This window comes from Salvelinus sp. IW2-2015, linkage group LG2 (genome assembly GCF_002910315.2).
Source record: "Salvelinus sp. IW2-2015 linkage group LG2, ASM291031v2, whole genome shotgun sequence".
Classification (NCBI taxonomy): Eukaryota; Metazoa; Chordata; class Actinopteri; order Salmoniformes; family Salmonidae; genus Salvelinus; species Salvelinus sp. IW2-2015.
Genome location: NC_036839.1, coordinates 31,118,530 through 31,145,370, shown reverse-complemented (window position 1 = coordinate 31,145,370; position 26,841 = coordinate 31,118,530). Strand labels below are relative to the sequence as shown.

The 26,841-nt window shown below is 43.4% G+C and overlaps 2 protein-coding genes across 4 annotated transcripts in view; one reads left to right on the top strand and one right to left on the bottom strand.

Moving 5' to 3' along the window:
* LOC111978154 (TSC22 domain family protein 1) overlaps nucleotides 1-13,152 on the top strand; it is a 67,787-nt gene extending 54,635 nt beyond the window's left edge. For 2 of the 3 annotated variants that reach the window (XM_070448401.1, XM_024008041.2), the window contains 2 exons: nucleotides 9,978-10,029; nucleotides 11,507-13,152. In XM_070448401.1, the coding sequence (XP_070304502.1) occupies nucleotides 9,978-10,029; nucleotides 11,507-11,767 (313 nt within the window). In that variant the 3' untranslated portion in view covers nucleotides 11,768-13,152. Of the gene's footprint in view, nucleotides 1-7,308; nucleotides 9,373-9,977; nucleotides 10,030-11,506 lie in introns of those variants that run through there. The other variant, XM_024008051.2, reaches the window with a different exon arrangement.
* A 1,347-nt stretch (nucleotides 13,153-14,499) lies between these two features.
* LOC111978276 (stress-associated endoplasmic reticulum protein 2) lies at nucleotides 14,500-18,189 on the bottom strand. Its single transcript, XM_024008251.2, has 3 exons — nucleotides 18,001-18,189; nucleotides 15,922-15,994; nucleotides 14,500-15,742 (listed from the first exon to the last, which is right to left on the bottom strand). Exons 1-3 carry the CDS (start codon nucleotides 18,082-18,084, stop codon nucleotides 15,702-15,704), a joined length of 198 nt encoding a protein of 65 aa, XP_023864019.1. The 5' UTR covers nucleotides 18,085-18,189; the 3' UTR covers nucleotides 14,500-15,701.
* Nucleotides 18,190-26,841: the final 8,652 nt, after the last annotated feature.

Sequence of the window (26,841 nt, the reverse complement as noted above, 5' to 3'; positions counted from 1 at the left end):
ATGCACTAAGCTGCATTGTCTTTCTTTTGTCTTGGTCAGACTAATGATTGGTCTGACGATTGGTGTTAAGTGTAGGGATGGGCATTTGAAATTATTTCAGAATATGAATAATAACATATTTTTTCAGATACCCGAATAGTCTAAATATGTTGTTTTTTTCTCATAAAAACGTCATTTTAAAATGTCAATGGAGACTTGATCACGTGACTTGAGAGAGCTGGTGCGCTCGTTTTAGCAGAAGGGTGGGGGAAGGGCAAGAGAGGTGCAGGGGCTGGTGTGTGTGGCACAGAGGAAGATAGCGAAAGTAGCCAAACCGACTCGTGCTAGTTAGATTACCTATGGCATCAACAAGTGTGTCTATCATACCATATGGTAGTGCCTGTCTTGACTGCATCAAATCATTGCAAAGAAGCTAGCTAGCTACAGTAGCAAGCATAGCTGCGGAAAGTAGTTTGGGGGTGTTGGTGCAGTTTTTTTTCGTGGTGGGGGGGGGGGTGTTCTGGAGCAACTTTTTGCCTGCGCTGCAGACTGCTATATCGCTGCAGACTGCTATATTTTTCTCTCTCTACCATTTGTATTTCATAGACCTTTGACTATTGGATGTTCTTATAGTTACTATAGTATTGCCAGCCTAATCTCGGGAGTTGATAGGCTTGCAGTCATAAACAGCGCTGTGCTTCAAGCATTGCGAAGAGCTGCTGGTAAATGGAGGAAAGTGCGGTTTGAATGAATGCTTACGAGCCTGCTGCTGCCTAACACTGCACAATCAGACTGCTCTATCAAATTATAGACTTAATTGTAATATAATAAACACACAGAAATACGAGCCTTAGGTCATCAATATGGTCAAATCCGGAAACTATCATTTCGAAAACAAAACTTTTATTCTTCCAGTGAAATACGGAACCGTTCTAAATATTGCTGTTACATTGCACAACCTTCAATGTTATGTCATAATTCTGGAAAATTAATGGTCTTTGTTATGAAGAAATGGTCTTAACACAGTTTGCAACGAGCCAGGCGGCCCAAACTGCTACATATAACCTGACTGCTTACATTGAACGCAAGAGAAGTGACACATATTCAGGCACCGCATTGATTATATGCAACGCAGGACAAGCTAGTTAAACTATTAATATCATCAACCATGTGTAGTTAACTAGTGATTATGTTAAGATAGATTTTTTTTTATATAAGATAAGTTTAATGCTAGCTAGCAACTTACCATGGCTCCTTGCTGCCTGCACTCGCGTAACAGGTGGTCAGCCTGCCACGCAGTCTCCTCGTGGATTGCAATATAATCAGTCATAATCGGCGTCCAAAAATGCAGATTACCGATTGTTATGAAAACTTGAAAATCGGCCCTAATTAATCGGCCATTCCAATTAATCGGTCGGCCTCTAGTTACTACTAAGCTATATGGAATTGATTTAAGAAGGTCATACCAATAATCATTTTGCTAATTGATTTTGAATTTTAAGACCCCTTGAAGTTTCCATATATACTTAATTTTTTCGACTGGTACTGGGAGACCTTCAGATGAAACTTATGGGCGTCGTAGAACAAAGCGTGTTCGTGAGAGTTTTACCTTTACACAGAGTGGTCATACTAGTGTGTAGCCAAAACTGTTCGGACACTACAGACAGAAGTTGGCAGATCGGCTGTACCGACTTCAGACGAGTCCCAAGACGCTTTTGGGGTTTGTAGAGCCAAACCGCTCGGACACCACAGACGATTTTGTGAGATGACAGATTTTCGGGATGTTTCATGGTCTGACAAACACCGTTCTAGCTCTGTCACCTTTCACTGCAGATTCGGAAGTATTACATAGGTGGAAGCGGTGGATTGTGACCCATCCAATGCAAAAAAACATATCTCTAGCTTAAACTGACACATTTTTATGGGGATTTTTTTATTTATTATGCTAATTATATTTCCGGGTGGGCATCGACCTTACATTTACATTTAAGTCATTTAGCAGACGCTCTTATCCAGAGCGACTTAACCGGTTAAACGGTGATGGAGAAGCCTACTGGTTTATCGACCCTACCACTCGCCATCATACAGAACTAGTTCCCGGCTGCACATCACAAAAGGACAGTTTGAAATGCGCCAATTAAGATTAGAATATTGATTACAACATGCGCATAGGCTATTTCTGTTTTAACGAAATAGGGTACAAAAAGAATTTCAGCTCAGATTTACTCGAGGCATACAACACAGTGTAGGTAAGGCCTATAGGCCTAGTGTAGTCGTACTATTACTACTACTAGTAGTAGTAGTATTCATTCGGGTGTGTGGACTGAACCCGAAGTCCCCATACGGTTCGGTACGAATACATGTACCATTAAACCACCGAATAACCGTGCCCATCCCTAGTTATGTGTTTAATTTGAATTTGCAAACCGTAGTCTGGCTTTTTTTATGGCGGTTTTGGAGCTATGGCTTCTTCCTTGCTGAGCGGCCTTTCAGGTTATGTCGTTATAGGACTCGTTTTACTGTGGATATAGATACTTTTGTACCTGTTTCCTCCAGCATCTTCAAACAAGGTCCTTTGCTGTTGTTTCTGGGATTGATTTGCACTTTTTCGCACCAAAGTACGTTCCTCTCTAGGAGACAGAACGCATCTCCTTCCTGACTGTATGATGGCTGCGTGGTCCCATGGTGTTTATACTTGCGTACTATTGTTTGTACAAGATGAACGTGGTAACCTTCAGGCGTTTGGAAATTGCTCCCAAGGATGAACCAGACTTGTGGAGGTCTACAATTTGTTTTCTGATGTCTTGGCTGATTTCTTTTGACTTTCTCATGATGTCAAGCAAAGAGGACTGAGTTTGAAGGTAGGCCTTGAAATACGTCCACAGGTACACCTCCATTTGACTCAAATGATGTCAATTCGCCTATCAGAAGCTTCTAAAGCCATGACATCATTTTCTAAAATTTTCCAAGCTGTTTAAAGGCACTGTCAACTTAGTGTATGTAAACTTCTGACCCACTGGAATTGTGATACAGTGAAATAATCTGTCTGTAAGCAATTGTTGGAAAAATGACTTGTGTCATGCAGAAAGTAGATGTCCTAACGCACTTGCCAAAACTATAGTTGTTAACAAGAAATTTGTGGAGTGGTTGAAAAACGAGTTTTAATGACTCCTACATAAGTGTATGTAAACTTCCGACTTCAGATGTATGTATATGTGTGTGTATATATAGAGATGTATAGAGAGAGGTATATGTATAGAGAGAGGTATATGTATAGAGAGAGGTATGTATAGAGAGAGATGTGTGTGTGTATATATATATATATATATATACACATATATATATATATATATATACACATATATATATATATACACATATATATATATATATATATATATATATATATATATATACATATATATATATATATATATATATATATATATTACACATATATATATATATCATTATATATATATATATCACATTATATATATATATAACACATATTATAATATATATATATATATATATATATATATACACATTATATATATACACAATATAATATATATATATAATATATTTACTACTGCTCGACTAAAACAATCTAGGTTGACCAATAGCCTAACGACCAAACAATCTACCAGTCGACTAATTGGGGTCAGCCCTGAGGGGTTTCCAAACTTTTTCACTCGGGGGCACCCCTTTCCAGATTTGGGGAACATCCTGCACTCACGCCATGTCTATTTCTATGGGCACAGGCACTGTTAATGACACAAACTGTTCACACACATCTTGTTGGTGGAGAGAATTTTGCAGGTTTACAGCTTATTTCCTGCAAAAAAAATGTGCGTTTGAAAGCTACTTTACTTGCAATTCTATACATTTTGTCATATCTAATGTGTATTCATGTGATATTTGTGTGACAAAAAAATTACAACAATATCTATGGGCTAAAAAAACTAAATAAAAAAATGTTAGAAGACATGTTCTAGTTGATCTGGACAATTCTGACAAGTTATAAATAGCTCTACGGTATGCAATAACTAAAATGACAAGAGGAACCAAGGATGCACTACCCAATTTAGTAATTGCACCTTGTGCATTCTACTTCTACAACTTTCAAGAGTAAGTTTCATGCCTGACTGAGTTCCTTTAAAAATTAACAGTGTTTGCGAACCACTGGTTTCAAGTGTCACTTCATTTGTCAGTTTAGTTGTGTGATGGTTGCATGCTGGTTGCATGGCATTGGTCAGTATGTGGTTGGTGCATGCATGATGTAGGTGAGTGTTTTTCCTGATATTAGATCAGAGAATCACTGACTTCAGTAGGTCTCCAACCTAACTATGCAACCATATGGCACTAAAGGCCCTGTTACATAGTGGTCAAAATGTTAGACTACATGGAGCTTTTAATAGAGCTTATCTTAGATCTGTGTTTAGGGAACCTCTACATCTACCTATTGAACCCAAACTCCATGCCATCATCCCATAAACTGCTTGTCAGTAAATCACATATTGAATGGACAAAAGAAGCAGTATTGTCAGAATTGGTGCTCAAATACCTGGGTCCGAGCCAAAATGGTCCATGTACGTTAACTACTTATTTTTTTATTCGAATTCGTTTTTATTTAGGTTTTGGGTTAAGGGTGGGGTTGATAAATCACTTCTGTGATTGGAAAATACTGTGCTTCCAACCTTTCCATTATGCCAGATGGTGACCTCCGACCTCAGCTATATGCTGCTTGTCATTGGCTGCGTATGTACAGGTCAGTGACACAGAAGGTACAGAACATTGGTTAAGCTCAGCTTCCTGAAAGCCTGTCCCAGTATGCCCCTGGGTGCTTTATGAATGGAGCCCAGTATAGCTCAGGGCTAAGTAGCTTTGGTCGCAGTGTCACCGTGTTGTGTGTGTTTCGGTAGACTGAGGTTAGGTTGTGCTCTTCCCAGGTGTATATTTGGGTCTGTCTAATAGGTTAAAGACACCTCCAGGCAAAGAGGACAGGAAGTGTAGAAAACATTAGGGATACCTGCTCTTTCCATGACATAGCTTTCACCTGGTCAACCTATGATCACTTATTGTTGTCACCTGTTAAATCCACTTCAATCAGTGTCGATGAAGGGGAGGAGACGGGTTAAAGAAGGATTAGACATTTGAGACATGGATTGTGTATGTGCGCCATTCAGAGGGTGATTGGGTAAGACAAAAGATTTAAGTGCCTTTGAACGAGGTATGGTAGTAGGTGCCAGGCGCACTGGTTTGAGTGTGTCAAGAACTGCAACGCTGCTGGGTTTTTCAATTTCAACAGTTTACTGTGTGTATCAAGAATGCTGTTTTCAACACTCTACCGCACCTGCCATTTCAACCTCTGAATGCCCGGCTATGAAAAGCCAAGTGACATTTACTCCTGATGTACAGACCTGTTGTACCCTCTATAACAACTGTGATTATTATTTGCCCTTGCTGGTCGTCTATTAGAAAAATCTGTCCTTAATGGCCATGTAATGTTATAAATCTCCACCCGGCACAGTCAGAGCCTGGCTTCTATCTAGGTTTCTTCCTAGGTTCCTGCCTTTCTAGGGAGTTTTTCCTAGCCACTGTGCTTCTACATCTGCATTGCTTGCTGTTGGGGATTTTAGGATGGGTTTCTATATAGCACTTTGTGACATATGCTGCATTTGATTGAATGGTCCACCACCCAAAGGACATCCAGCCAACTTGACACAACTGTGGGAAGCATTGGACTCAATATGGGCCAGCATCCCTATGGAATGCTTTCGACACCTTGTAGAGTCCATGCCCTAACAAATTGAGGCCAGTCTGAGGGCAAAAGGGTGTGCAACTCAATATTAGCATGGTGTTCCTAATGTTTGTACACTGTGTATATTCACTGTTACTGTTGGATGGACTCAGTACTGAGCACTGGGCTATGTTTGAATCTCAGACTAACACCAAGCCAAGTTCTGCAGAACTAGATAACTTTCTGTGAATTGTGTGTAAAGATGGACACCTTTCCTATGACTGATAGATCTGTGAATAACTGGATGAAAGGGTGGCTTTAATTACTATGTAGTAGCCTATTCTGTGTTTATCGTTAATGCGCTCCCAAGTGGTGCAGCGGTCTATGGCACTGCATCTCAGTGCTAGAGCCGTCACTACAGACCCTGGTTCGATTCCAGGCTGTATCACAACCGGCCGTGATTGGGAGTCTCATAGGGCGGCGCACAATTGGCCCAGCGTCGTCTGGGTTAGGGTTTTGCCGGGGTAGGCCGTAATTGTAAATAAGAATTTGTTCTTAACTGACCTGCCTAGTTAAATAAATAAAGGTTAAATAAAATACAAAAATAATACAAAAAATGTAGTACCGGATCTTTAAATGTGGTGATATTGGACCACCTCTGTGCATGTCCAAACACATGAACCTTTTTGCCTTTCCTATGAAACCACACACCCCTACTTCGTGTTCTATTTTTCTCGGTGTGTAAGGCTCTAGTGTGTGTCTCTCTAACTCTGTGTCTCTGTTTGGTATTAATCCCTACACCCTGCTGGCAGGATTAAGACATTCTTCAACAGTGGCCACCCTCTCCCTCCCTGTATCCCACCCTTCCTCCTTTCCTCCCAGGTATCCCACCCATCCTCTCTCACTCCTTTCCTCCCAGGTAGGGTGTGTAAAAGAGGGCACATGCATAAATCACCCCAGCTCAGCACACAGCCCTTTGTATGATGTCTTGGATATGTGGATGAGTGTTCCATTCTTCCCCCAGAAGTACTGAGACGGCAACACTCAATCCCCTGTATGTGTGAAGGCTTTGTCTGCTGCACATAGTAGGCCAACTAGGATGCTCATCCACATCCTTGTCTGTTATGGTTTGGTTTGCATTAAAATTAATATAGAAACTAGGATCTCTATGATTAATGTTCTGGATTTCAACAAGAATGAAACCCTCCCTAGGCCCCGTCTTCTCATGAAATAAACTATGCTCTCATAGCTTTAGGCCTACTTTAGGGACTTGTTGTTCAGAAGTCCTCATAGGGAGAATGTGCAATCCTCTCTCCCCTGGAAAGTCAAGTCCATATTCACAGATTCTAGCTCCCTGAGGCAAGCCTGCGCTTGTGTGTGTATGTGGAGTTCACTAAATAATTCTCAGCCAAAACTTTTACGCAAATGAACAGAAGCTATTTTTTTGTTGTCTAACTCTAGGCTATTTTACTGACAGTTACTGTAGATGGATCACCATAAAAGACAACCATTAGGCCTTTACGGTGTCTTCCGTGACAAGCAAGGCATGTGTCCATGTGTATTCTGTACATCCAAGTACTGAAGTTGTATAACAAGAGAAAGTATATTTCTTTGATTTCAAGCTATAGTTTGGTATAGTTCAGACGCCAATGTTTCAGCAGCACTAAACAGATATCAGCCTGTGATGGCTGATGTGTGTGATGAGCTTATCTCTGGTGCAAAATGGCTGCCATGGCCTCACCCAGTTGCTTGCTACACACAGATAATGGATATGGTGTGTTTCTTTGCCCCATACAATAGAAAGTGCTTGGAGCATCTGGAAAAGCGCTATTTAAAATGAACCCCTTAATTAAGTTGATGGATATGTCCTACCTCAATCACAACATCTAAAGGTTCTTACAGCTCTTATTTCAGAGGTGTAGCTTTGGGTCAGGGAGAAGCCACCTCACCAGGCACTAGCCTATAGTGTAGTTTCTGAGTCTGTAAATATGAGGATGTGATCAGTTGAATCCGTGCTCTGGGTCTGATGGTGTGTTTGTGCTGTCTTTGATAGAATGGGTGGTAATTTTATCTTGTTTTGCCATGGTGGCATGAGTAGAAAAAGCCCAATATCTCCAGTAATGGTTGTCGTAAGGTGTGTAGGGCACAGGGCAGGTAAATGTCTGACTTAGTGTAGACAAGTTAAGGACTCTGGATGGATAGTCTACAGCAGTGTTTCCCAAACCTCTCCTCAGCTGATTTAACTAATGAGAGGCTTGATGACTAGGTGACCATTTGAATCAGCTGTGCTAGTTCTGGAATACATCAAATACTGGCTGAGGGTACTCCAGGAGGTTTGGTTAACATTGGTCTACGGTCTCTGATTAGATTTTTCAAACATTATTTTCATGAGTACATTAACACAACAAGTACATGTTATTATCCATCTTGCCCGTCAATTCACTTACCCACTCCTTAGTGTTTTGCTTACAGTCAATAGGTATTTTGTGTGGCTAAAATTATTTTTTGGGGGGGACTGACACACAACAGTTCTTCTAATTTCTGGAGCACTAATAAAATGAGCAAATGCGTCCATCTAAAATAGAGGTATGGTGCAAGGAGCATTTCAAGTGAATTTGGTTAGTGTCTGACTCATCTATGGTTTGAGGGGCCTGTGTCCCTGGCACATATACAAAACGTGCTGGAAGAGTTCTGAATGCATTTGTTTACTTGTTGTAATTGGTTATTCTTAAATGGTTTGAGTAAACCCTGTGTGGACTGGAGTGTTGTTATCCTTGTGTGGGTCTGTGCTCATAGTAACCGCCAGGGGGCGGTATGTTGACGTGCAGAACTTGTATACAATTCAGATATGTTCAGTTGTTTTTGGATCTACAATGATCTTGAAAGGTTATTTTCTACTGTGTGAATGATTGATTCGTTTTTGTTCATAATATACACTTTCGTCGCGTTTAGTCGTTTTGGTAGTTGTAAATGTACCAAATACATCATTTTTCATTGTCCATTTCTCTGTATAATTCCTGGTATTCGGACAATTCTTGGTAGCCTGATTCTCGACAAGTAAACATGTCCCTTCTTTGTGTCTTTGAAGTACTGTAGTGTTCCTCACCATCTCATCCGGTTTTTCCCAGTTTCGGCAGAGGGTGCATCCTCTAAATAATTTATGAAAATGAAATCAGCTGAGCCGCAGGTATGGGCGTTTCCTACATAGATTATGCAAATATTAGTATCCCTCCACCAATCGGGTGCATCGGAGCGCTGTTTTTCTTAGATGCATTATGCAAATGTCCCCGGGCTGCAGATTTTCAGCCGAGCGGAGATGAGCTGACCTTGGAGATTCTTTGTGCTGCAGCGGTAGATAGATGTTCAGGTTTCCCGGGATACGAGGCTTTTCTGAAGGGACATAAAGTGCCTGCTTACGCCTCTCCGAACCACGGAACTAGAGAATGTGATTTGTGATACACGATAATCGTCGAGAGAGGAGTTTTTCGTTGCTTAAAGCTTGGTTTATATCTGTGATATAGCATGAATAGTCCGTACTATACAACAGTGGCGATGGATCTCGGTGTTTGCCAGTTAAGGAATTTTTCTATATCGTTTTTATCTTCGTTACTGAGCTCGGATAGTTCACCTGTCAGGCTCGACAATAGGTAAATATATTTTACGATGACATTGCTGCAAGGAGGATGCCTATTGCTGGCAGCTAATATTCTTTCTGTATTCCCGAAAGAAGCGCTGCTTTATACACTGATCATACAACACTGAGTCTATGTATTATAGAGAACTTGATTATTGAAATAAAAGTATAGCCAAATGCCTTTTGTATGACGTTAATGCTGAGGCTGCCATTTTGATTGGGCTCAGTGAGAGAAAATGCACTTGTCGTGATGGGGCATCACTAGGATGGCTTTGCATATTGCTGGCCCAGGAAATGCTGTAGCTAACCCCCTTAGTTGATTTACATTGAAGACAGTAAAAGAACATTAGTTGATTTACATTGATGACAGTAATAGAACATGTACGGCTTATTTGTGGCATTTGAGAGGAATATGGTCTGCGGTCTATTCAATACACTCTGAACACTTGGCTCTAGAATTGTCTTCAGTCGAAGTGATGTCACCTGTATAAGGAGATTTATACTGTATTTCATTGTATTGAAATGACTGGTGTTAGACCTGCAACATCGACAGTACTTGCTTTCATTCATTCTTACCGATGCAGTGTATTAAGACTTATTTTCTTTTCATTCTTGCAGTTCGTCAGGAGCCAGTGTGGTGGCCATAGACAACAAAATTGAACAGGCTATGGTAAGTTTATGCAATCTAAAACTCACTATCTGCAAACTATACTACACAAATCACATGTGAATAGAACTTATTTCGAAGAATACATTCGGAGAATGATCAGTTAAAAGAAAAGGTTGCTTCAGTTAGCGCAATGAATGGATTACATAACCACGTAACCAGCGACAACTGGGAAGTCACGCAACATACAGCCTTTTGCTGATTGTCTTTCTAAACGCAACTGGATTTGAAAAACCTCGATTCACTTTCGATTTGCACGTTACATTGTAACCCATTTAATTTGGCGCTGTTACATAGATAGAGAATAGCTTGATGCTCTGGCAACAATGTAGCAGCATATGGTGTTATGCGCCTTGACGTCAATGTAATATTTAGTTTGCCAAAGTGTATTTATGGGGGCCTAGACGTTAGCCAGGTTTGTCATCACGCAAAGTCGTATCCAAATTAGCATGGTAGCACATGGGCCATATGTACATTTATGTTATGTGTACTATCCACATCTGTAAAACACTGTTTCGATTTCTACCTGAAGCTACCATTTATTTGAATAGACACGTTGACACAAGGAAAACGAGATGAGCGTGCGTGCAGGATTTTATATTCATTTCCTCAGTATTCTAATGTTTTATTGTCTCTGGATCCCTGCCCACTAAGGACGTTCTCACTCGCGCCATACTGTGCTTGCCTTTGTTGCTAGGCAAACAGAAAGTATTTGACGCCTAGATATAAGATATAAATATCTCAGGCTCTGATTGGCTAAAACGTGTATGTGGGCCGGCCATTTTGTCTGTTTGGTGACGTTGCGTCCTGGCCCTAGAGGAAGGGGAGTTTTAGACCCAGGGAATATTTGGCCCAGAATCTACAGAATCTTTGTCTTGATTTTAACCATATGCTCAAACAGGTTATGTGTTTTAAGATCAGACCCACTTCTTATATTAAAACAAACAGAAGCTAGCTACAATAATTAACATGTATTACATAGTAATAGTGATTCCCACAGAAAGAGCAGTAGTAATGCTATGCGTACATTATTATGATTGCATCAAGAGTATAATGTATATGTATGGTCATTTAAAAAAACAACACAAACTTAACATTGTTTTGTATGTCATTTCAAATCAAACTTGATTTGTCACATGCGCTAAAAACAACATGTGTAGACCTTACTGGGAAATGCTTCCTTACAAGCCCTTAACCAACAGTGCAGTTCAAGAAAGAGTTTAAGAAAATATTTACCAACTAAAGTAAAAAATAATAGAAAGTAACACAATAAAATAACTATAACGAGGCTATATACAGGGGGTACCGATACCGAGTCAATGTGTGGGGGGTACAGGTTAGTCGAGGTAATTTGTAGGTAGGGGTGAAATGACTATGCAACACTATCTTTGACTTCTTTCATATGGTATATTTAATTGTCATGTGTAAAAAAACTAGACTAAAGTCTCTGTTCTGTTTGTTCATCTCTCTGTCCCTTTAGGACCTGGTGAAGAGCCACCTGATGTACGCAGTGAGGGAGGAGGTGGAGGTTCTGAAGGAGCAGATCAAGGAGCTGATTGAGAGGAACTCCCAGCTTGAGCAGGAGAACAGCCTTCTGAAGACCCTGGCCAGCCCAGAGCAGATGGCTCAGTTCCAGGCCCAGACCCAGACAGGCTCCCCTCCCACCTCCACACAGCCTCCAGCCCAGGCACCAACCCTACCCCCGACCCAACCATCACACAACTCTGGACCCTCTGCGTAGCATCACCTCCTACCCCCGGAGAGGGGTAGATGAGGAAGTCTATCAACCAACCAGGGCCTGACTGACTTGACAGTCCTCAGACAGACTCCTGTTCTAACGCTGCAGAACAACCAGGCCTTCATTGCACGGGGCTACGCTGTTAAGACAAGAATTTGCACATATTTAACTTTGAGAGCGGTGATGGGTTGTCTCATCGTTTCAAGACTATTAAAAACACTATCAAAGACAATCTGCCTAGGAGAGGAGGGAAAGGGGCTGTTATAGGAGAATGAACATTGCCAAAAAATTCATGGACTTAGGAGAGAGAAAAAACAAGATTGTCTGACTAAGAAAAACAAAACCAACAAAAAAGTGGACATGACTTAGTTACTGTGCCTGTGTCAATGAATTTCAAGTGATGTCGACTTCAGTGGTAACGATGATGGATGGAGTTAGTAACGGCCATGCTTTGCTGAATCCTGATAATGTAAATAAATAGAGCGGTTCCCTTCTGCTTGCGTGCTACAGAGAGACAGACAGAGAATGGAGCACCTCTCATGGTGACAACGTGAAAAATCAGAGGATTATCATGGTGTGATAGTCCCCATCTGGTGAGTGGAGCGGAGGAGGGCGAGGAGATCTGAAGGGAGAACACGACAACATTTCCATGGACGTCATCATTTAAACTGTGGGATTGAATGGAGTATAGTAGCCTACACTTGCTTATTAAAAGAGATGATGATTATGATATTATTTTAATTTGAACCCCACCGCCTTGCGCCCTGTTAAACCTATCATGGCGGCTTCTCTTCTCATGTAAAGGAGCACAGGGGCTGAGATGTTTGGCTAAGCTGCATTTTCAAAGAGGAGTTGATGGGCTTTCTACATTGTGTATATTTCTGTATATGTAGTGTAAGTACTGTGTAATATAGTGACATAAGGAGAGAAGACAGATGCTATTTAGGTGAAGTACAAATGGTGAGTGATCTAGGCCTAGTAATGGGCTGGTCTGAAGATATGTGCTGTCTTTTTAATGCTGTAATTCAGGACAATAGAGAGCTGTGGAGGTTATTTAACTGACAAATATCCAGTATCCATATCTTCGGCTGCAACATTAACGCCTACTGTAAACCATCGTTCACTTGTAATGATTTGAAGTACATTTATTTTGTTTTCATTTTGACGGTGAAGTACTTCCGGATGATCAGCTCTTAAACATAACAAACACATTACTCTGAATATCATAAAGAAAAACTGAAATGGATTTTTTGCATTCTATGTATAAGTTGTATGCTCATGTTCCGTGCATGTTTCCTCAAACCAGATGAGGTATTGTAAACATACTTAACACAATTGCACTTGACAGTTTCACTTCACAACTTTCAATAAAAATGTTAAAGGAATAATCAACTTGGTCATGCCTCTTCATGTTTACTTTAGTCTTCCTTTACTTCTGTAGTTTAAATAATTAACCTTAACTTGTAGGCCATTTATCATCAACTTCTTACTTAGTGCTGACCTGCCAAGTGAACAAAAGTTGGTGTTGTGGATGAGCTGGTGGTCCTCCTTGGCCTACTGGTTGTATGGATACCACATGTTTATGTAAATAACAAACCAGCACCCTGTCCCTGATTGCCATTTTTTCTCTCCCCTGCGGTCCAATGGTAGTCTCCTCCACCTTTTTTCTAGTCACGTAGGCTATTGGCATGCAGCCAGTTGAGCTGGCTGCATTTCTACTTGTAGGATTGGAGGCATGTTATAGCTGCACTGCTGGATGAGCTTTGACACATATTGCCATGGCTAGGTTATGTTATGTCCTGTGTTTCAGGGGTGAGTTAGGGAAGACCTGTTTATATAGGATAGGAAATGCACACACAGAGAGATCTGTCTAGGAAAGGGCCAGGCAGTGTTCTCCATCTCCCCGAGACAGAGAAATGCCAGGCTGAGCATTGACCTCATTGTGTTCAGCAGACAGACCTTTGCTGTGGGTTACTGTTGTAACAATCAGACCAGTGTGTCTGCTGATTACTTATTGCAGAGTCTCTCTCTGTCCTCATACTGTAGCATGCTTCAACACTGCTGTGCCAGGGCTGTCAGAAGTAGGCAGCAGTTTAACCTTAGTCTCAACCTTAACCATTATGGAGGGGAAATGTAAAACTAACCTTAGTTTAGTGTCTTCGGCCACATCATCCTACTGTACACTGAAAAGAGAACATATGAAACAGACAGCAACAGAGCACTGCCTGTATACTGCAAGCTGTAGGTTAAGCTTTTCCCCTCTGCTTTTCACCAGGGTCGGCCTTAGTTAACAGCTGCATAGATTACATGGTCCACAAATCACTCCAATTGAGCAGGAACAGCACCTTGCTTCGGCCCATTACTTCAAGTGAACAAACAGCGATTGTATAACTCCACAACTCACCACACTGGATAAATGTGTGAACAGCATTCCATTCAAATGACGATAAGCTGCCGTCTGCCTTGAAGGATGGTTTCGGGAGACATAAGTTTGAGAGGCTGAGTAACAAGACGTAACCCTGGTGTCATACAGGTATGTTGGAGAAAGGACATGACAGAATCCTGGTAAATAGTTGTGACAGTTTAGCACCTGGAATTTAAACATTAAGACACCTGACATTCCATGAAGCCATGGTTCTTTAGTGCTAAGTTATATGCATGTACACACACACACACACACCAGGAAGCCCCAAATTAACCACACTGTTAGCAAGCTGAATTTGCACAACATGCGCTGGGATAGAAGCAGCCAAAGTGGAACTGAAAGCAGACAAACAGACATGTCCCAAATGAGTCACATTTATTTGAAAAGGGTTCTCACACAACACAGATATACACTCACCGGCCCGTTTATTACGTACTTCCATCGAGTACTAGGTCGGAACCCCGTTCCATCTCATCCAAAAGATGCTCTATTGGGTTGAGATCTGGGGCCTGCGCAGGACACTCAAGTAAACTGAACTCGCTGTCATGTTCCAGACAATGTTTTTCCACTCAATTGTTCAGTGTTGGTGATCGCGTGTCCACTGGAGACGTTTCTTAATATTTTTAGCTGATAGGAGTGGAACCCAGTTTGGTCGTCTGCTGCAATAGCCCATCCGTGACAAGGGTCGACGAGTTGTGTGTTCCGTGATGCCATTCTGCACACAACTGTTGTACTGTGCCATTATTTGTCTGTTTGTGGCCCACCTGTTAGCTTGCACGATTCTTGCCATTTTCCTACAACCTCTCTCATCAACGAGCTGTTTTCACCCACACTGACTGGATGTTTCTTGTTTGTCGCACCATTCTCGGTAAACCCTAGACACTGTCATGCATGAAAAGCCCGGGAGGGCGGCCATTTGAGATACTGGATCCGGCGCGCCTGGCACCGACGATCATACCTCGCTTCAAGTCGCTTAGGTCAATTGTTTTGCTCATTCTAACGTTCAATTGAACAGTAACTGAATGTCTAGATTCCTGTCTGCCTGCTTTATATAGCAAGCCACGGTCACTGTCAGTAGGAGCGATCCATTTTCGTGAACGAGGTGGTGTACCTAATAAACTGTTCGGTGAGTGTATATAGAAACACAGCAGTATTGCACAGCAGCCAGTCACATCATTGACTGCACACACATACACTCACAGTCTCACACTCATACATATGAGCAGGTGTAAAACACACTGTACGAGATTGAGCCAGCCATTGGTTGTGGTTTAGACTGTCAGTAGAAAAGCTCTCATCTCCACGGCCTGGAACTCTGTAAACGTGTGATCGAGAAAATCGAGGGGGGAAGGGGGGTGGTCCACTCATCTCTCAGGCCTTCCCTGATGGACACAGAGCTGTCCGGACCTCCAGGCCTCCTGGAGGTGTTAGGGAGGTGCGTAGGGTGGCGAGCCGCCTCAGGTCTGATGAGCGGGTGTGGGGAGAGAGGGGAGAGTCTGTGGGGCCTCTGGATCACATTCCCATCCTGATGCTCTGGATGATCTGAAAGATGGCTTAAAGAGAAAGTGGCTGTTGTTACACAAGAAAACATCCAGTTAAGCAAAATAATTGAGCAGAAAACTGAAGTGAAACTACATTTGGTTTAGGTCTGTGGTTAACCAATGTTCCCTAGGTGAGTATTATCAAGGCTAATGTGAAACAGAATGTTGAACACTGGATGTTTGGGCCTTACCTGATCCACAGACGACGAAGACGAACAGAGCCAGGAGCCACGGCCCCACGGGGTACTTCTCTTCCTGAGGTCGCTGAGAGGGAGAGAAAACAACAAGAATGTTCAACCACTGAGACATACTGTACAGGTCAAATGTCATCCAAATGTCACTATTTATGTCATGTCTTGTCTTAGGACCCCTTTGGAAACAACATGATCCTTCTGAATTAAACAGTTGTTATCGGTGTTCTTCCGTTAGTTAACTATTTTAGTTTTAGAGATATGTAATTTTAGGACCTGATAAGGCCTGAACCCCCAGTGAGCAAGTTTAGTGTAACAATGGCCAGGAAACCTCCACTGTAGAAGGAGGAAATCTTGAGAGGCATCCTCCTCTGACTGGCCACATACACTGGACATAAGGTCGGACGTAAGGTCAGAGTTAGTATGACGGTCAAGGTCGGACAGTTGTTGTTCAAGGGCGGTCAAAACTGTGCAGAATATGTGACTACAGGACACAGCTTGGTGGAGGAAGACCAAGCAGGTTGAACAAACATCCATTGGATGAAGTTTCATACAGTGTTATGACCTTTAGGCCTACATCAACAACATGCTGAATAGGACACGTTTCAACCCATGTTAGTCCAGTCAGTCTGACTGTTTTAAACCCTGTCCTCATCACGGTGTGGGTGTTTTGTACCCAGTTACACCAGAATAGACTGGATCTAATAATAAACTGAGTTCTGCAGAGTTAGCATGTAGCCCCTCAGACTCAGCTATGAACACATCTAGTTCTTATGGAAAACAGGAGTGGAAACCAAACCACTGATGTAAAAACACATGATATACAATATGTCTCTGGAAACCCTCAGCCTGCCTGGCTGTCTAGACCAGCAGCATCATAAACCATCACAACCACACGATGTGGTCTGGTGTGGGTGATGTCATAATACAGTTGGATAGCACACATGTGCTTTCTGATTGTGGTACGGTATTATTGTGGATGACACAATTGCTATCTAGAATGTACAGCGCAAACCCCAAGTATTCCTTTATTCTAATGCAAACAATGAAAACAATCTCTATTCCACAGTGAGCTATTCCATTCAGTGTCACCTTGCACAATGCAGTCATGTTGAAGGCATGTAAAGATTTCTGGTATAGTTTCATAATTCAAGGTTGTCAGAAGAAAAACCGACATCTTAAGGAACACCAAGAGAACAAATCAGCCTGCCATAAAAAGGAATCTGTTAGACGGTGGATAAATTGGGAATACTATAACAACTACTATAACATTATATTCAGCAGTTATGATAATTTAATAAATTATGAACACCTCCCATTTCCCTAAGGCTATGTTATTTTAGGCTTAGGGGTTAAGTTTAGGGTTAGGGTTACAATTAGGAATCTAATTAAGGTTAGGGTTTACGTTAGGTTTAGGGCTAAGGTTAGAGTTAGGGTTAGATTTAGGGTTAGGGAAAACCGGATTTTGGGTGGGAATTCTATGGTCCCTACAAGCATAGCAATACAAAACTGTGCGTGTATTTGTGACCCGGTCAGTATACAGATCGACCATAGAGTTCATCAACAACCTCAAGCCTTCTATATGGAATGTTCAACCAGATGATGACACCATCCTTATCGACAATCTCGATCTTTATCTACGATCTCTCATTAATTATTGATCGGGAGAATACCGGGCTGTAAACCCTGTGGCAAACCGCCGATTCAAGATAATCGACCATTATATAACATACAGCCATCAGTATTGATAAACCACCCAACCAACGGACCATGAATTACAATGAATAGAGAAGGGCTTGAAAACTCATTAATTGCAGCTTGTATGTGTCGTGTGATTGATCAGAATGGTTTGAAATTAATCATATTAGATAGGCTACAACATGCGTTTTTTTTGATGATACCCAATTAGAACCATAACATCATAGGCCTACACAATCATTTATCATTATGAAATGGATGGGTCACATTTTTTGAAATCATGCAATTCTCAGTGATGATTAACTGAATCGGTGTCATCATGCTTGCATCTCCTTTCGTCTGATGATGGAACACACAGCATGAAGAAACGCGTCGCCTCACCAGGGTCTTTGCAACGTTCCCTCTCTGCGTGATGTTTTTGCTGTGCTTTTCGTTTGCCATACGGATCCTTTGTTTTGCTACCATTTTCTGAGAATGTTATATTGATGTAAAATTGTTATATGCCGGCGTAATTTCGATGCAGTGATGATGAAGCCGCGAGACCCCCACTGCTCTCTGCACCTGCTGACGTGCGCGCGGACGGAAGTGCTCTTCCATGAAGCGTGGCGCGCGCGATCCGGTAAAGAGCTTTTTTCTGCCTTACCTCAATCCAACCAGCCAATAGCAGTTAGTCAAACTATTTATTCTTCAACATGGAATGCATGAATAGTTCTCTCATTTGCCATAGAAACATACTTTTTAACAGTAGCATAACCTTCAATTGTCACCAGTACTCAATCAGTAGGCTAAAGTTCTTCTACCTTTCTCAATAGAAGCTGTTGCCAGGGTCTTGTCTGTGTGCTGCACATGCCTGGAATGTCTGGAGAAACAGCATCATGTGTTAATTTGACAAATACCTGACATACAGGACATTGAGTGTAGTAGACTAGAACATGGTGCAAAAGTAGGTTAGAAACATTTGAATGATCTGTTTTTTATTTATTTTTAAAACAAAAGTATAAATTAGAATTACAACAGCTTACACCACTCATAACTATCAGCTTTTGGGGTTTCTAATACTCACAAAATGATATCATATCTTCAAATGTGATTAGTTTAAGTACAGAGAAAGAGAGGAGAGAGATAATAAGAATAAGATGAGAGAAGAGAAGAGAACAGCAGTGCTGCACTTGGACCCATGGTGCTGATAAGAGTGGTTGCCTAGCAACTGTATCTAGGGGTGGGCCAACCAGGGTTTCACAGCAGCACTGTGCCTTGGCAGGGAGGACTTCAGACATAGCTGGCCCACCCCTAGATGCAGTTGATAGGCAACCACTCTTATCAGCACCATGGGTCCAACAGCTCAACCCATGGATGGATTTCATTATCTTTACTTTATTTACATACAATTAATAAACGTCTAATAACATTGTATTTATCTATTAAAAGTCTGTTACTGTATGTAAGATTTCCAGTAATTTCAACCATTGAAGTGTGTGTTCTGTGTGCACAGTGTGTAATGTTGAATTCATGCTCTTTTTTACTAATTGGGTTGTTCTGGTGTTGCACAGCACTGAACATTGTGAGCCCAAACACATGTAATCCAGACAGTTCACTTTGCAACAACAGTTTGGCTCCTCTTGCCCACAGTATCTATATTCTAGGCCCATATTCAGCCAAACTGCAGGGCAGTGCAACAACCTCCAATATGACAAACTCAGCTTTGACACGCACAGATGTGTGTGTGTTTATTGTGACCATTCAGTGAGTGTGTGTGGTCTGCCTTGCTCCTGTATGTGTTTACCAGCTTTACACCATGTGGAGGAAATTCTCAGCCCAGCCCAAGGACACACGAGAAGAGGGAAAGAGAAGAGGACAGGGGAAGATGAATGAAGGGAACAGGGGAAGAGGAGAGGAGGGGACATGGGAAGAGGAGGGGGACAGCGAAAGAGGAAAGCAGGGGACATGGGAAGAGGAGGGGGACAGGGGAAGAGGAGAGGAGGGGACAGGGGAAGAGGAGAGGAGGGGACAGGGGAAAGGAGGTATGGACAGAGAGAGAGGGTAGTAGAGGAGGGAGCAAGGGAAGTTAAAGGAGAAAAGGCAGCAAGGGGAGATGAGAGTAGGTGAACAGAGTGAGAGAGATTGGAGATTGGGGTCCTTTCATGCCTGCTCCTATGGGGATCCACTATATTGCTTGTCCCAGCCTACCAGCAACCCCTCGAGCAGCACTGAGGACCAATGACTCCTCTCGTGTATAGAGGCTGAAAGTGACCCAACACATTCACACACACAAACTCACACACACAAACTCACACACACAAACTCACACGCACGCACACACACACAAACTCACACACACAGACGCACGCACGCACGCACACACGCACGCACACACACACACACACACACACACACACACACACACACTGTTTCCCAGGGCTCTAATCAATGGGAATGAGGATGGATCTCACAGTAACATACTGGGTTGTTATAATACTAGTAGGACACTCTCACATAGTTTAACAGACTCGTACAATAGAACATTCCTTATACAGTCAACGCCTGGGGAAATCATCTCAATGGCAGTCTGAACATTGTCGAAGATGATGGTATGTTGGGCAAACAGAAACTCAACCCTGGTTATGTGGTGTCATCTTTCTCCCTGTAGTTCCCTGTAGCCTTTGTTATCTCTTATCCATGGCTGGGTCAGACGTTTGATTTACTCTCTGACTGCTTTAACCCCATTCTAACCCATCTAACACTATGGAATGTGGCCAACTCTCTGATGGTTCTTTGTCATAGAAAACAAAATACCTGCAGGACAGGAGGTGTATTCTGTTATAGTTGACAATTATGAAGAAGTGGACACACACAGACCCAGCTGCACACACCTGCACACACACACATGCACGCAGACACTGTTGTTAGGAATGATTACATGCAGTGCTAATAACCTATTATACAATACAGTCCAGGCACCAGTGCAACCCCATCCTGACAGTAATTCCCTTTCCACTGCAAGACAACTTTACCCTCTGCACTAAACCATTTATTTCTAGAGAGAAACAGAGAAAATACCTGACCTAGTTTCTAACCTGTTTATATCCAACTTACATCTAAACAGGCCATCTCTCTCTCTCTCTCTACCTCTCTTGCTCTCTGCATTTAAGTATTCTGTGTATTTCAGAATTTTCAAATACACAGCTCAAACAAGTACTTTTATTTCAGTATTTGAATGATTGCTTGTAAAAAAACTAATTGTCTACCAAATTGTCTTCAAATACATATTTCAAAAACAATTTTCAAATACCGGGGTTAAATGCATAAGAGTGTATTTGAGTATTTTCAAATACTTTTTAAGTGTATTTCCAAATACATAAAACTATTAAACTACTTGTCTTTTCAAATATCTGAATACTTATTTCAAATGTACTATATGTGAAAGTAATTGAGATATTTGAAAGAGTATTTAAACCCAGGTCTGACACACACACACACACGCACGCACGCACGCACGCACGCACGCACGCACGCACGCACGCACGCACGCACGCACGCACGCACGCACGCACGCACGCACGCACGCACGCACACACACACACACACACACACACACACACACACACACACACACACACACACACACACACGCACACACACGCACACACACGCACACACACGCACACACACTCAACATACGGATCTTAGATACAACTAGATGATGCTCTCAGAGTCCTATCTAGCACTGCAATCAGGAAGGAGGGAAGGCTTTCTCAGCGTCTGCCTGCTGCACTGTTTGAGCTAATCTTATTCATCATGTCTCTGTGTGCTGCTCTCCTTGCCACTCTCCCCAGGCCCTGTATGGTAGGCTCCTGTTGTGGTACTCTGCTCTGGTGCTGAATAAGAGATGACACATACAGCTCCAGCTTTTACATGCTGCCGTTCTATTCTGTCTCTGAGTGTTTTGGTGTCCTGGGTTCAACCTGCCGCACTACCACACTGGCTCTGCATCCCACTACGCCACCAACCTCGCCAGATCAGGATGGTACGAAGCTACTATGCTACAGCAATACATACATACATTGATTGGTGTATATGTGTATGATAATTTCTTTTAATAATTTACTTGTATTCACTTTCTGAATTGACAACTGAATTAACCCCATGAAAGCCTTGAAGAGAGCCAGAAGGAGAAGGGGAACAAGGGCGAAGAGAGAGGGAGAAATGGGAAAGGAACAATGTACGTGTGTATCAGGTGCAGTGGTGGAAAAAGTATCCAATTGTCATACTTGAGTAAAAGTAAAGATACCTTACAGTTTTTTTTCAATTGCTAACATGCATTAGTCAAAACTGAAGTCACATTATCAAAACTCTTCACACATTCAGCAAAACAGAAGTGTATGTGGACCAAACTGTGAATCATTTTTCATTGCTTTCACACAAAATGCATTCAATGACCACATCCCCCCTGAAATCCATAAACTCTTTTCTCATTCACACTCCACCACCTGCAGAACTATATATTTGCAGCACATGTTTTCAAATGCTAAAACAAAACTGTTAAAAACACATTCAAAACAGAATGATGGCAAATGTTGTGCATTTCTTCAGTAACCAGATTGAAACATCTAGAAAATCTCAGCAGAATATTTAATCATTGCAAACACATCTGATTGCAATTTCAGCTGAAAGCCTACCCAATTGTCCTGTTTTTAGTCTCGTTACCAAACAGACAAAAGAGGATGGCTTCAGAATGACTTAGTTTGGAAACATGGATCAAGGAAGACAGGTTGGTGGGGAAAGAAGAGTGGTAGGAAGAGGGAGAATGCGTGGAGGACAACGGAGAGGAAGACAGGTTAGTGGGGAAAGAAGAGTGGCAGGGAGAGGGAGAATGCCATGGAGGACAAAGGAGAGGAAGTACAGGTTGGTGGGGAAAAGAAGAGTGGCGTGGAGAGGGAGAATGATGGAGGGACAAAGGAGAGGAAGACAGGTTGTGGGGAAAGAAGAGTGCGCAGGGAGAGGAGAAATGCATGGAGGCAAAGGAGAGTGAACGCAGGTTGGTGGGGAATGAGAAGAGTGGCAGGGAGAAAGGGAGAATAGTGGAGATCAAAGGCAGAGGAAGACAGGTTGGTGGGAAAGAAGAGTGGCAGGGACAGAGGGCAGAATGCCGTGGAGGACAAAGGAGAGGGAAGACCAGGTTGGTGGGGAAAGAAAGAGTGGCAGGGAGGGGAGAATGACGTGGAGGACACGCGAGAGGAGACAGGTTAGTGGGGAAAAGAGAGTGGCAGGGAGAGGGAGAATGCTGTGGAGGACAAAGGAAGAAGGAAGACAGGTTAGTGGGGAAAGAAGAGTGGCAGGGAGAGGGACGAATGCGTGGAGGAACAACGGAGAGGAGACAGGTTGGGGGAAAGAAGAGTGGCAGGGAGTAGGGAGAATGCGATGGAGGATCTAACAAGAGGAAGTACAGGTTGGGATGGGGAAAGAAGAAGTGGCAGGGAGAGGGAGAATGCGTGGAAGGACAAAGGAGAGGAAGCACGAGCGTGGTGGGGGTTCCATGGTGAAAAGAGGGAGCGGACAACGAGAGAGAGGTTGTGGGAAGATGGGGAGGGAGATGCGAACAAGGGGAGGAAACGGGTGTCTTGATGTGATAAATAAGCCAAATGTTGACATGGTATCCTCTCTATTGAAGGGGACGGTTTTAGTAGGGTGCAAAAATGCTGCACGTTCAAATCGAAGTTTGGCGAGTAATAGTACGAATTTTCTGGCAAAACAACAGGTGGAGATGGGGCATCCTTCAAGCGATATATTTAACTACAATATCTACAACGTACAATACAGGTAATGTTTACCATTTTTACATGTACTGGACCTTTTGAAAATAATATTGATTTTTTGGTGTTTTGCAATACTAACTGTGTGGAAATTTGGGACAGGAGTGGCTGGACAGACAATATCACTTTGGCAGAAATGTTGAAAAACGGATCAGCACAACGACAACCAGAGTCCTAGAGGAACATAAAATATAGGATGAAAGCAGTTTGAGAAGAACGGTGAATGTGTGAAAGAACTCCGGTATCAATATGTCCAGGCGTAAGACGTCTGTTAATAACTAAACAGGGTACATACATAGTCTATGCATAATGTCAATTACTTGTAAAACTGTGTATTTACTGTATTTTTAAGAGAGTAGTGGAGATGGAAGCCAGGCAAACTTGCACATACATTCATTCTTTGTGGATGATAAGTCTGTGTCACGACTTTGCCGAAGTTCGCTTCTCTCCTTGTTCGGGTGCGGCGTTTGGCGGTCTCGAACGCACTGAGTCTTCTAGCCATCGGCCGATCCACCTTTCATTTTCCATTTGTTTTGTCTTGTCTTCCTGCACACCTGGTTTTACATCTCACTACTTAATTTACATGTGTATTTAGCCCTCTTTCTCTCATGTCTGTGGTGGGGTTATTTGTTTTATTTTGTCAAGGTTGGCAGATTTCCGGCTGGGTTTGTCCGCCGGGTTTTGTTTTATACCGACGTTACTTTGTGGCATCCGATAACTTTGATTACTTGGGTTTTTTGTACATTTGTGCTGCCTCACTTTTCTTTGGGCACTTGTTTTTGTGTACGCGGTTGCGTTCTGTGAATTATGATTGCCTAAGTCGAAAGTGCTTGTCCATTCATCTCTGCTCTCCTGCGCCTGACTTCCATGCGACCAGCTACACCTCACCCTGAGCAGTGGAGTTCAACCTGGCAAAACTTTACCGCAGGAGAAGAAATGTGATTGGACAGAGAGCACCGTAGATGTCCGAGGCAGAGGAGGAGCTAAGCATCACCACATGTGTAGCATCCCTGGTCCAATTATGGTTTGCTGTTACAACAAACTACTCATTGGTCACCTAAACTATAAGCAGACTGGCTACTTTTATTTTATCTGGTTTGATCCTGCATAATCGACTTTGTGCAGCTAAGGAGAGAGGGACAGAGAAATCCCCTACCTTCGAGTTGTTGTAGTGAGATAAGTGCATTCAAATATTGTGTTGGTGACGGGTCGGCGGCACCCGGGCATTCACTCCATCCCACTTTGCGAGTCCTGGGCTCGCGTTCCAGGTGATCTATCCCTTAATACCCCTCAACCCGCATAGAGGAAGTTTCGTCTGCGTGGAGGTTGGAAGGTTAATGACAACCATCCAACATGACCAGATGTCTCACTGGACATGAATGGGCGATGTGGCGAGAAACTTTCTCCTGAAGACTGCCAGGGGTGTGGAGAACACTTTCTCCTGCAGACTGCCAGGGTTGTGGAGACACTTCTCCTGAAGACTGCCAGGTGTGAGAGACCAACTTCTTCTGAGACTGCCAGGGGTGTGGAGCCTTTCCTGAAGACTGCGCAGGGTGTGGGAGAAACCTTCTCCCTGAAGACTGGCACAGGTTGTGTGGAGACACTTTCTCTGAAGACTGGGCCAGGCGTGGTGGAGAAATGACTTCTCCCTGTAAGACTTGGCCAGGGTGGGACGACACTTCTCTTGAAGACTGCAAAGGGTGTGGAGACACTTCTCTGAAGACTGCCAGGGTGTGGAGACTGAACTTCCGGTGGCCTTTGGAAGACTGCCAGGGTGTGGAGACATCTTTCCTGAAAGACTGCCAGGGTGCTGAGAACTTCTCCTTGAAGACCCTGCCATGGGTGTTGGAGAGACACTTTCCTGAAGACTGCCAGGGTGTGGAGACACTTCTCCTGAAGACTGCCAGGGTGTGGAGACACTTCCTAACTCCAGTGTGAACACTCCGAAGACTGCCAGGGTGTAGAGAACTTCTCCTGAAGACTGCAGGGTGTGGAGACCTTTCTCCTGGAAAGACTGCCAGGGTGGTAGAGACACTTTCCTCTGAAGACTGGCAGGGTGTGGAGACACTTCCTGAAGAACTGCCAGGGTGTGGAGACACACTCTCTCCTGAAGACTGCCCAGGGTGTGGGAGACACTCTCCTGAAGACTGCCAGGGTGTGGAGACACTTCTCCTGAAGAACTGCCAGGGTGGGAGCACTTCTCCTGAAGACTGCCAGGGTGTGGAGACACGTTCCCGAAGACTGCCAGGGTGTAGAGACACTTCTCCTGAAGAACTGCCAGGGTGTGGAGACACTTACTCCTGAAGACTGCCAGGGTGTTGGAGACACTTCTCCTGAAGCTGCAGGGTGTGGAGTAACAACTTCTCCTGAAGACTGCCAGGGGTGGTAGATAACTTATCCTGAAAGACTGCCAGGGTGTGGAGACACTTTCTCCTGAAGACTGCAGGGTGTAGAGACCACTTTCCTGAAGACTGCCAAGGGTGTGGAGACACTTCTCTGAAGACTGCCAGGGTGTGGAGACAACTTTCCTCGCTGAAGACTGCCAGGGTGTGGAGACACTATTCTCTCCTGAAGACTGGCCAGGGGTGTGGAGACCCTTCTCCTGACAGACTGCCCAGGGTGTGGAGACACTTCTCCTGAAGACCTGCCAGGGTGTGAAGACACTTTCTCCTGAAGAACTGCCCAGGGTGTGGGAGACACTTTCCTGAAGACTACCGCAGGGTGGTGTAGACACTTCCTCGAAGACTGCCAGGGGTGTGGAGACACTTTCTCCTGCAAGACTGCAGGGTGTGGAGACACTTCTCTCTGAAGACTGCCAGGGTGTGGAGAACACTTCTCCTAGAAGACTGCCAGGGTGTGGAGACACTTCTCCTGCAAGACCTGCAGGGTGTGAGAACACGTTCTGCCGGAAGCCTGCCAGGGTGTGGGAGACACTTCTCCTGAAGACTGCCAGGGTGTGGAGCCAACTTCTCCTGAAGCTGGCCAGGGTGGGTGGAGACCACTTCTCCTGAAGACTACCAGTGGTGTGGAGACACTTCTCCTGAAGACTGCCACGGTGTGAGAGACAATTCTCCTGAAGACTGCCAGGGTGTGGAGACACACTTTGCTGGAAGACTGCAGGGTGTGGAGACCTTCTCCTGAAGAACTGCCAGTGTGATGGAGACCTTTGTTCCTGAAAAGACTGCAGGGTGTGGAGTACACTTCTCCTGTAGATGCAGGAGTTGGAGACCCTTTCTCCTGCAGACTGACCAGGGTGTGGAGACCACTTGTCCTGAAGACTGCCAGGGTGTAGAGGACGCTTCTCCCTGAAGACTGCCAGGGGTGTGAGACACTTCTCTGAAGACTGCAGGGTTGTGGGAGAAACTTCTGCCTGAAGACTGCCATAGGTGGGAGGACACTTCTCTGAAGACTG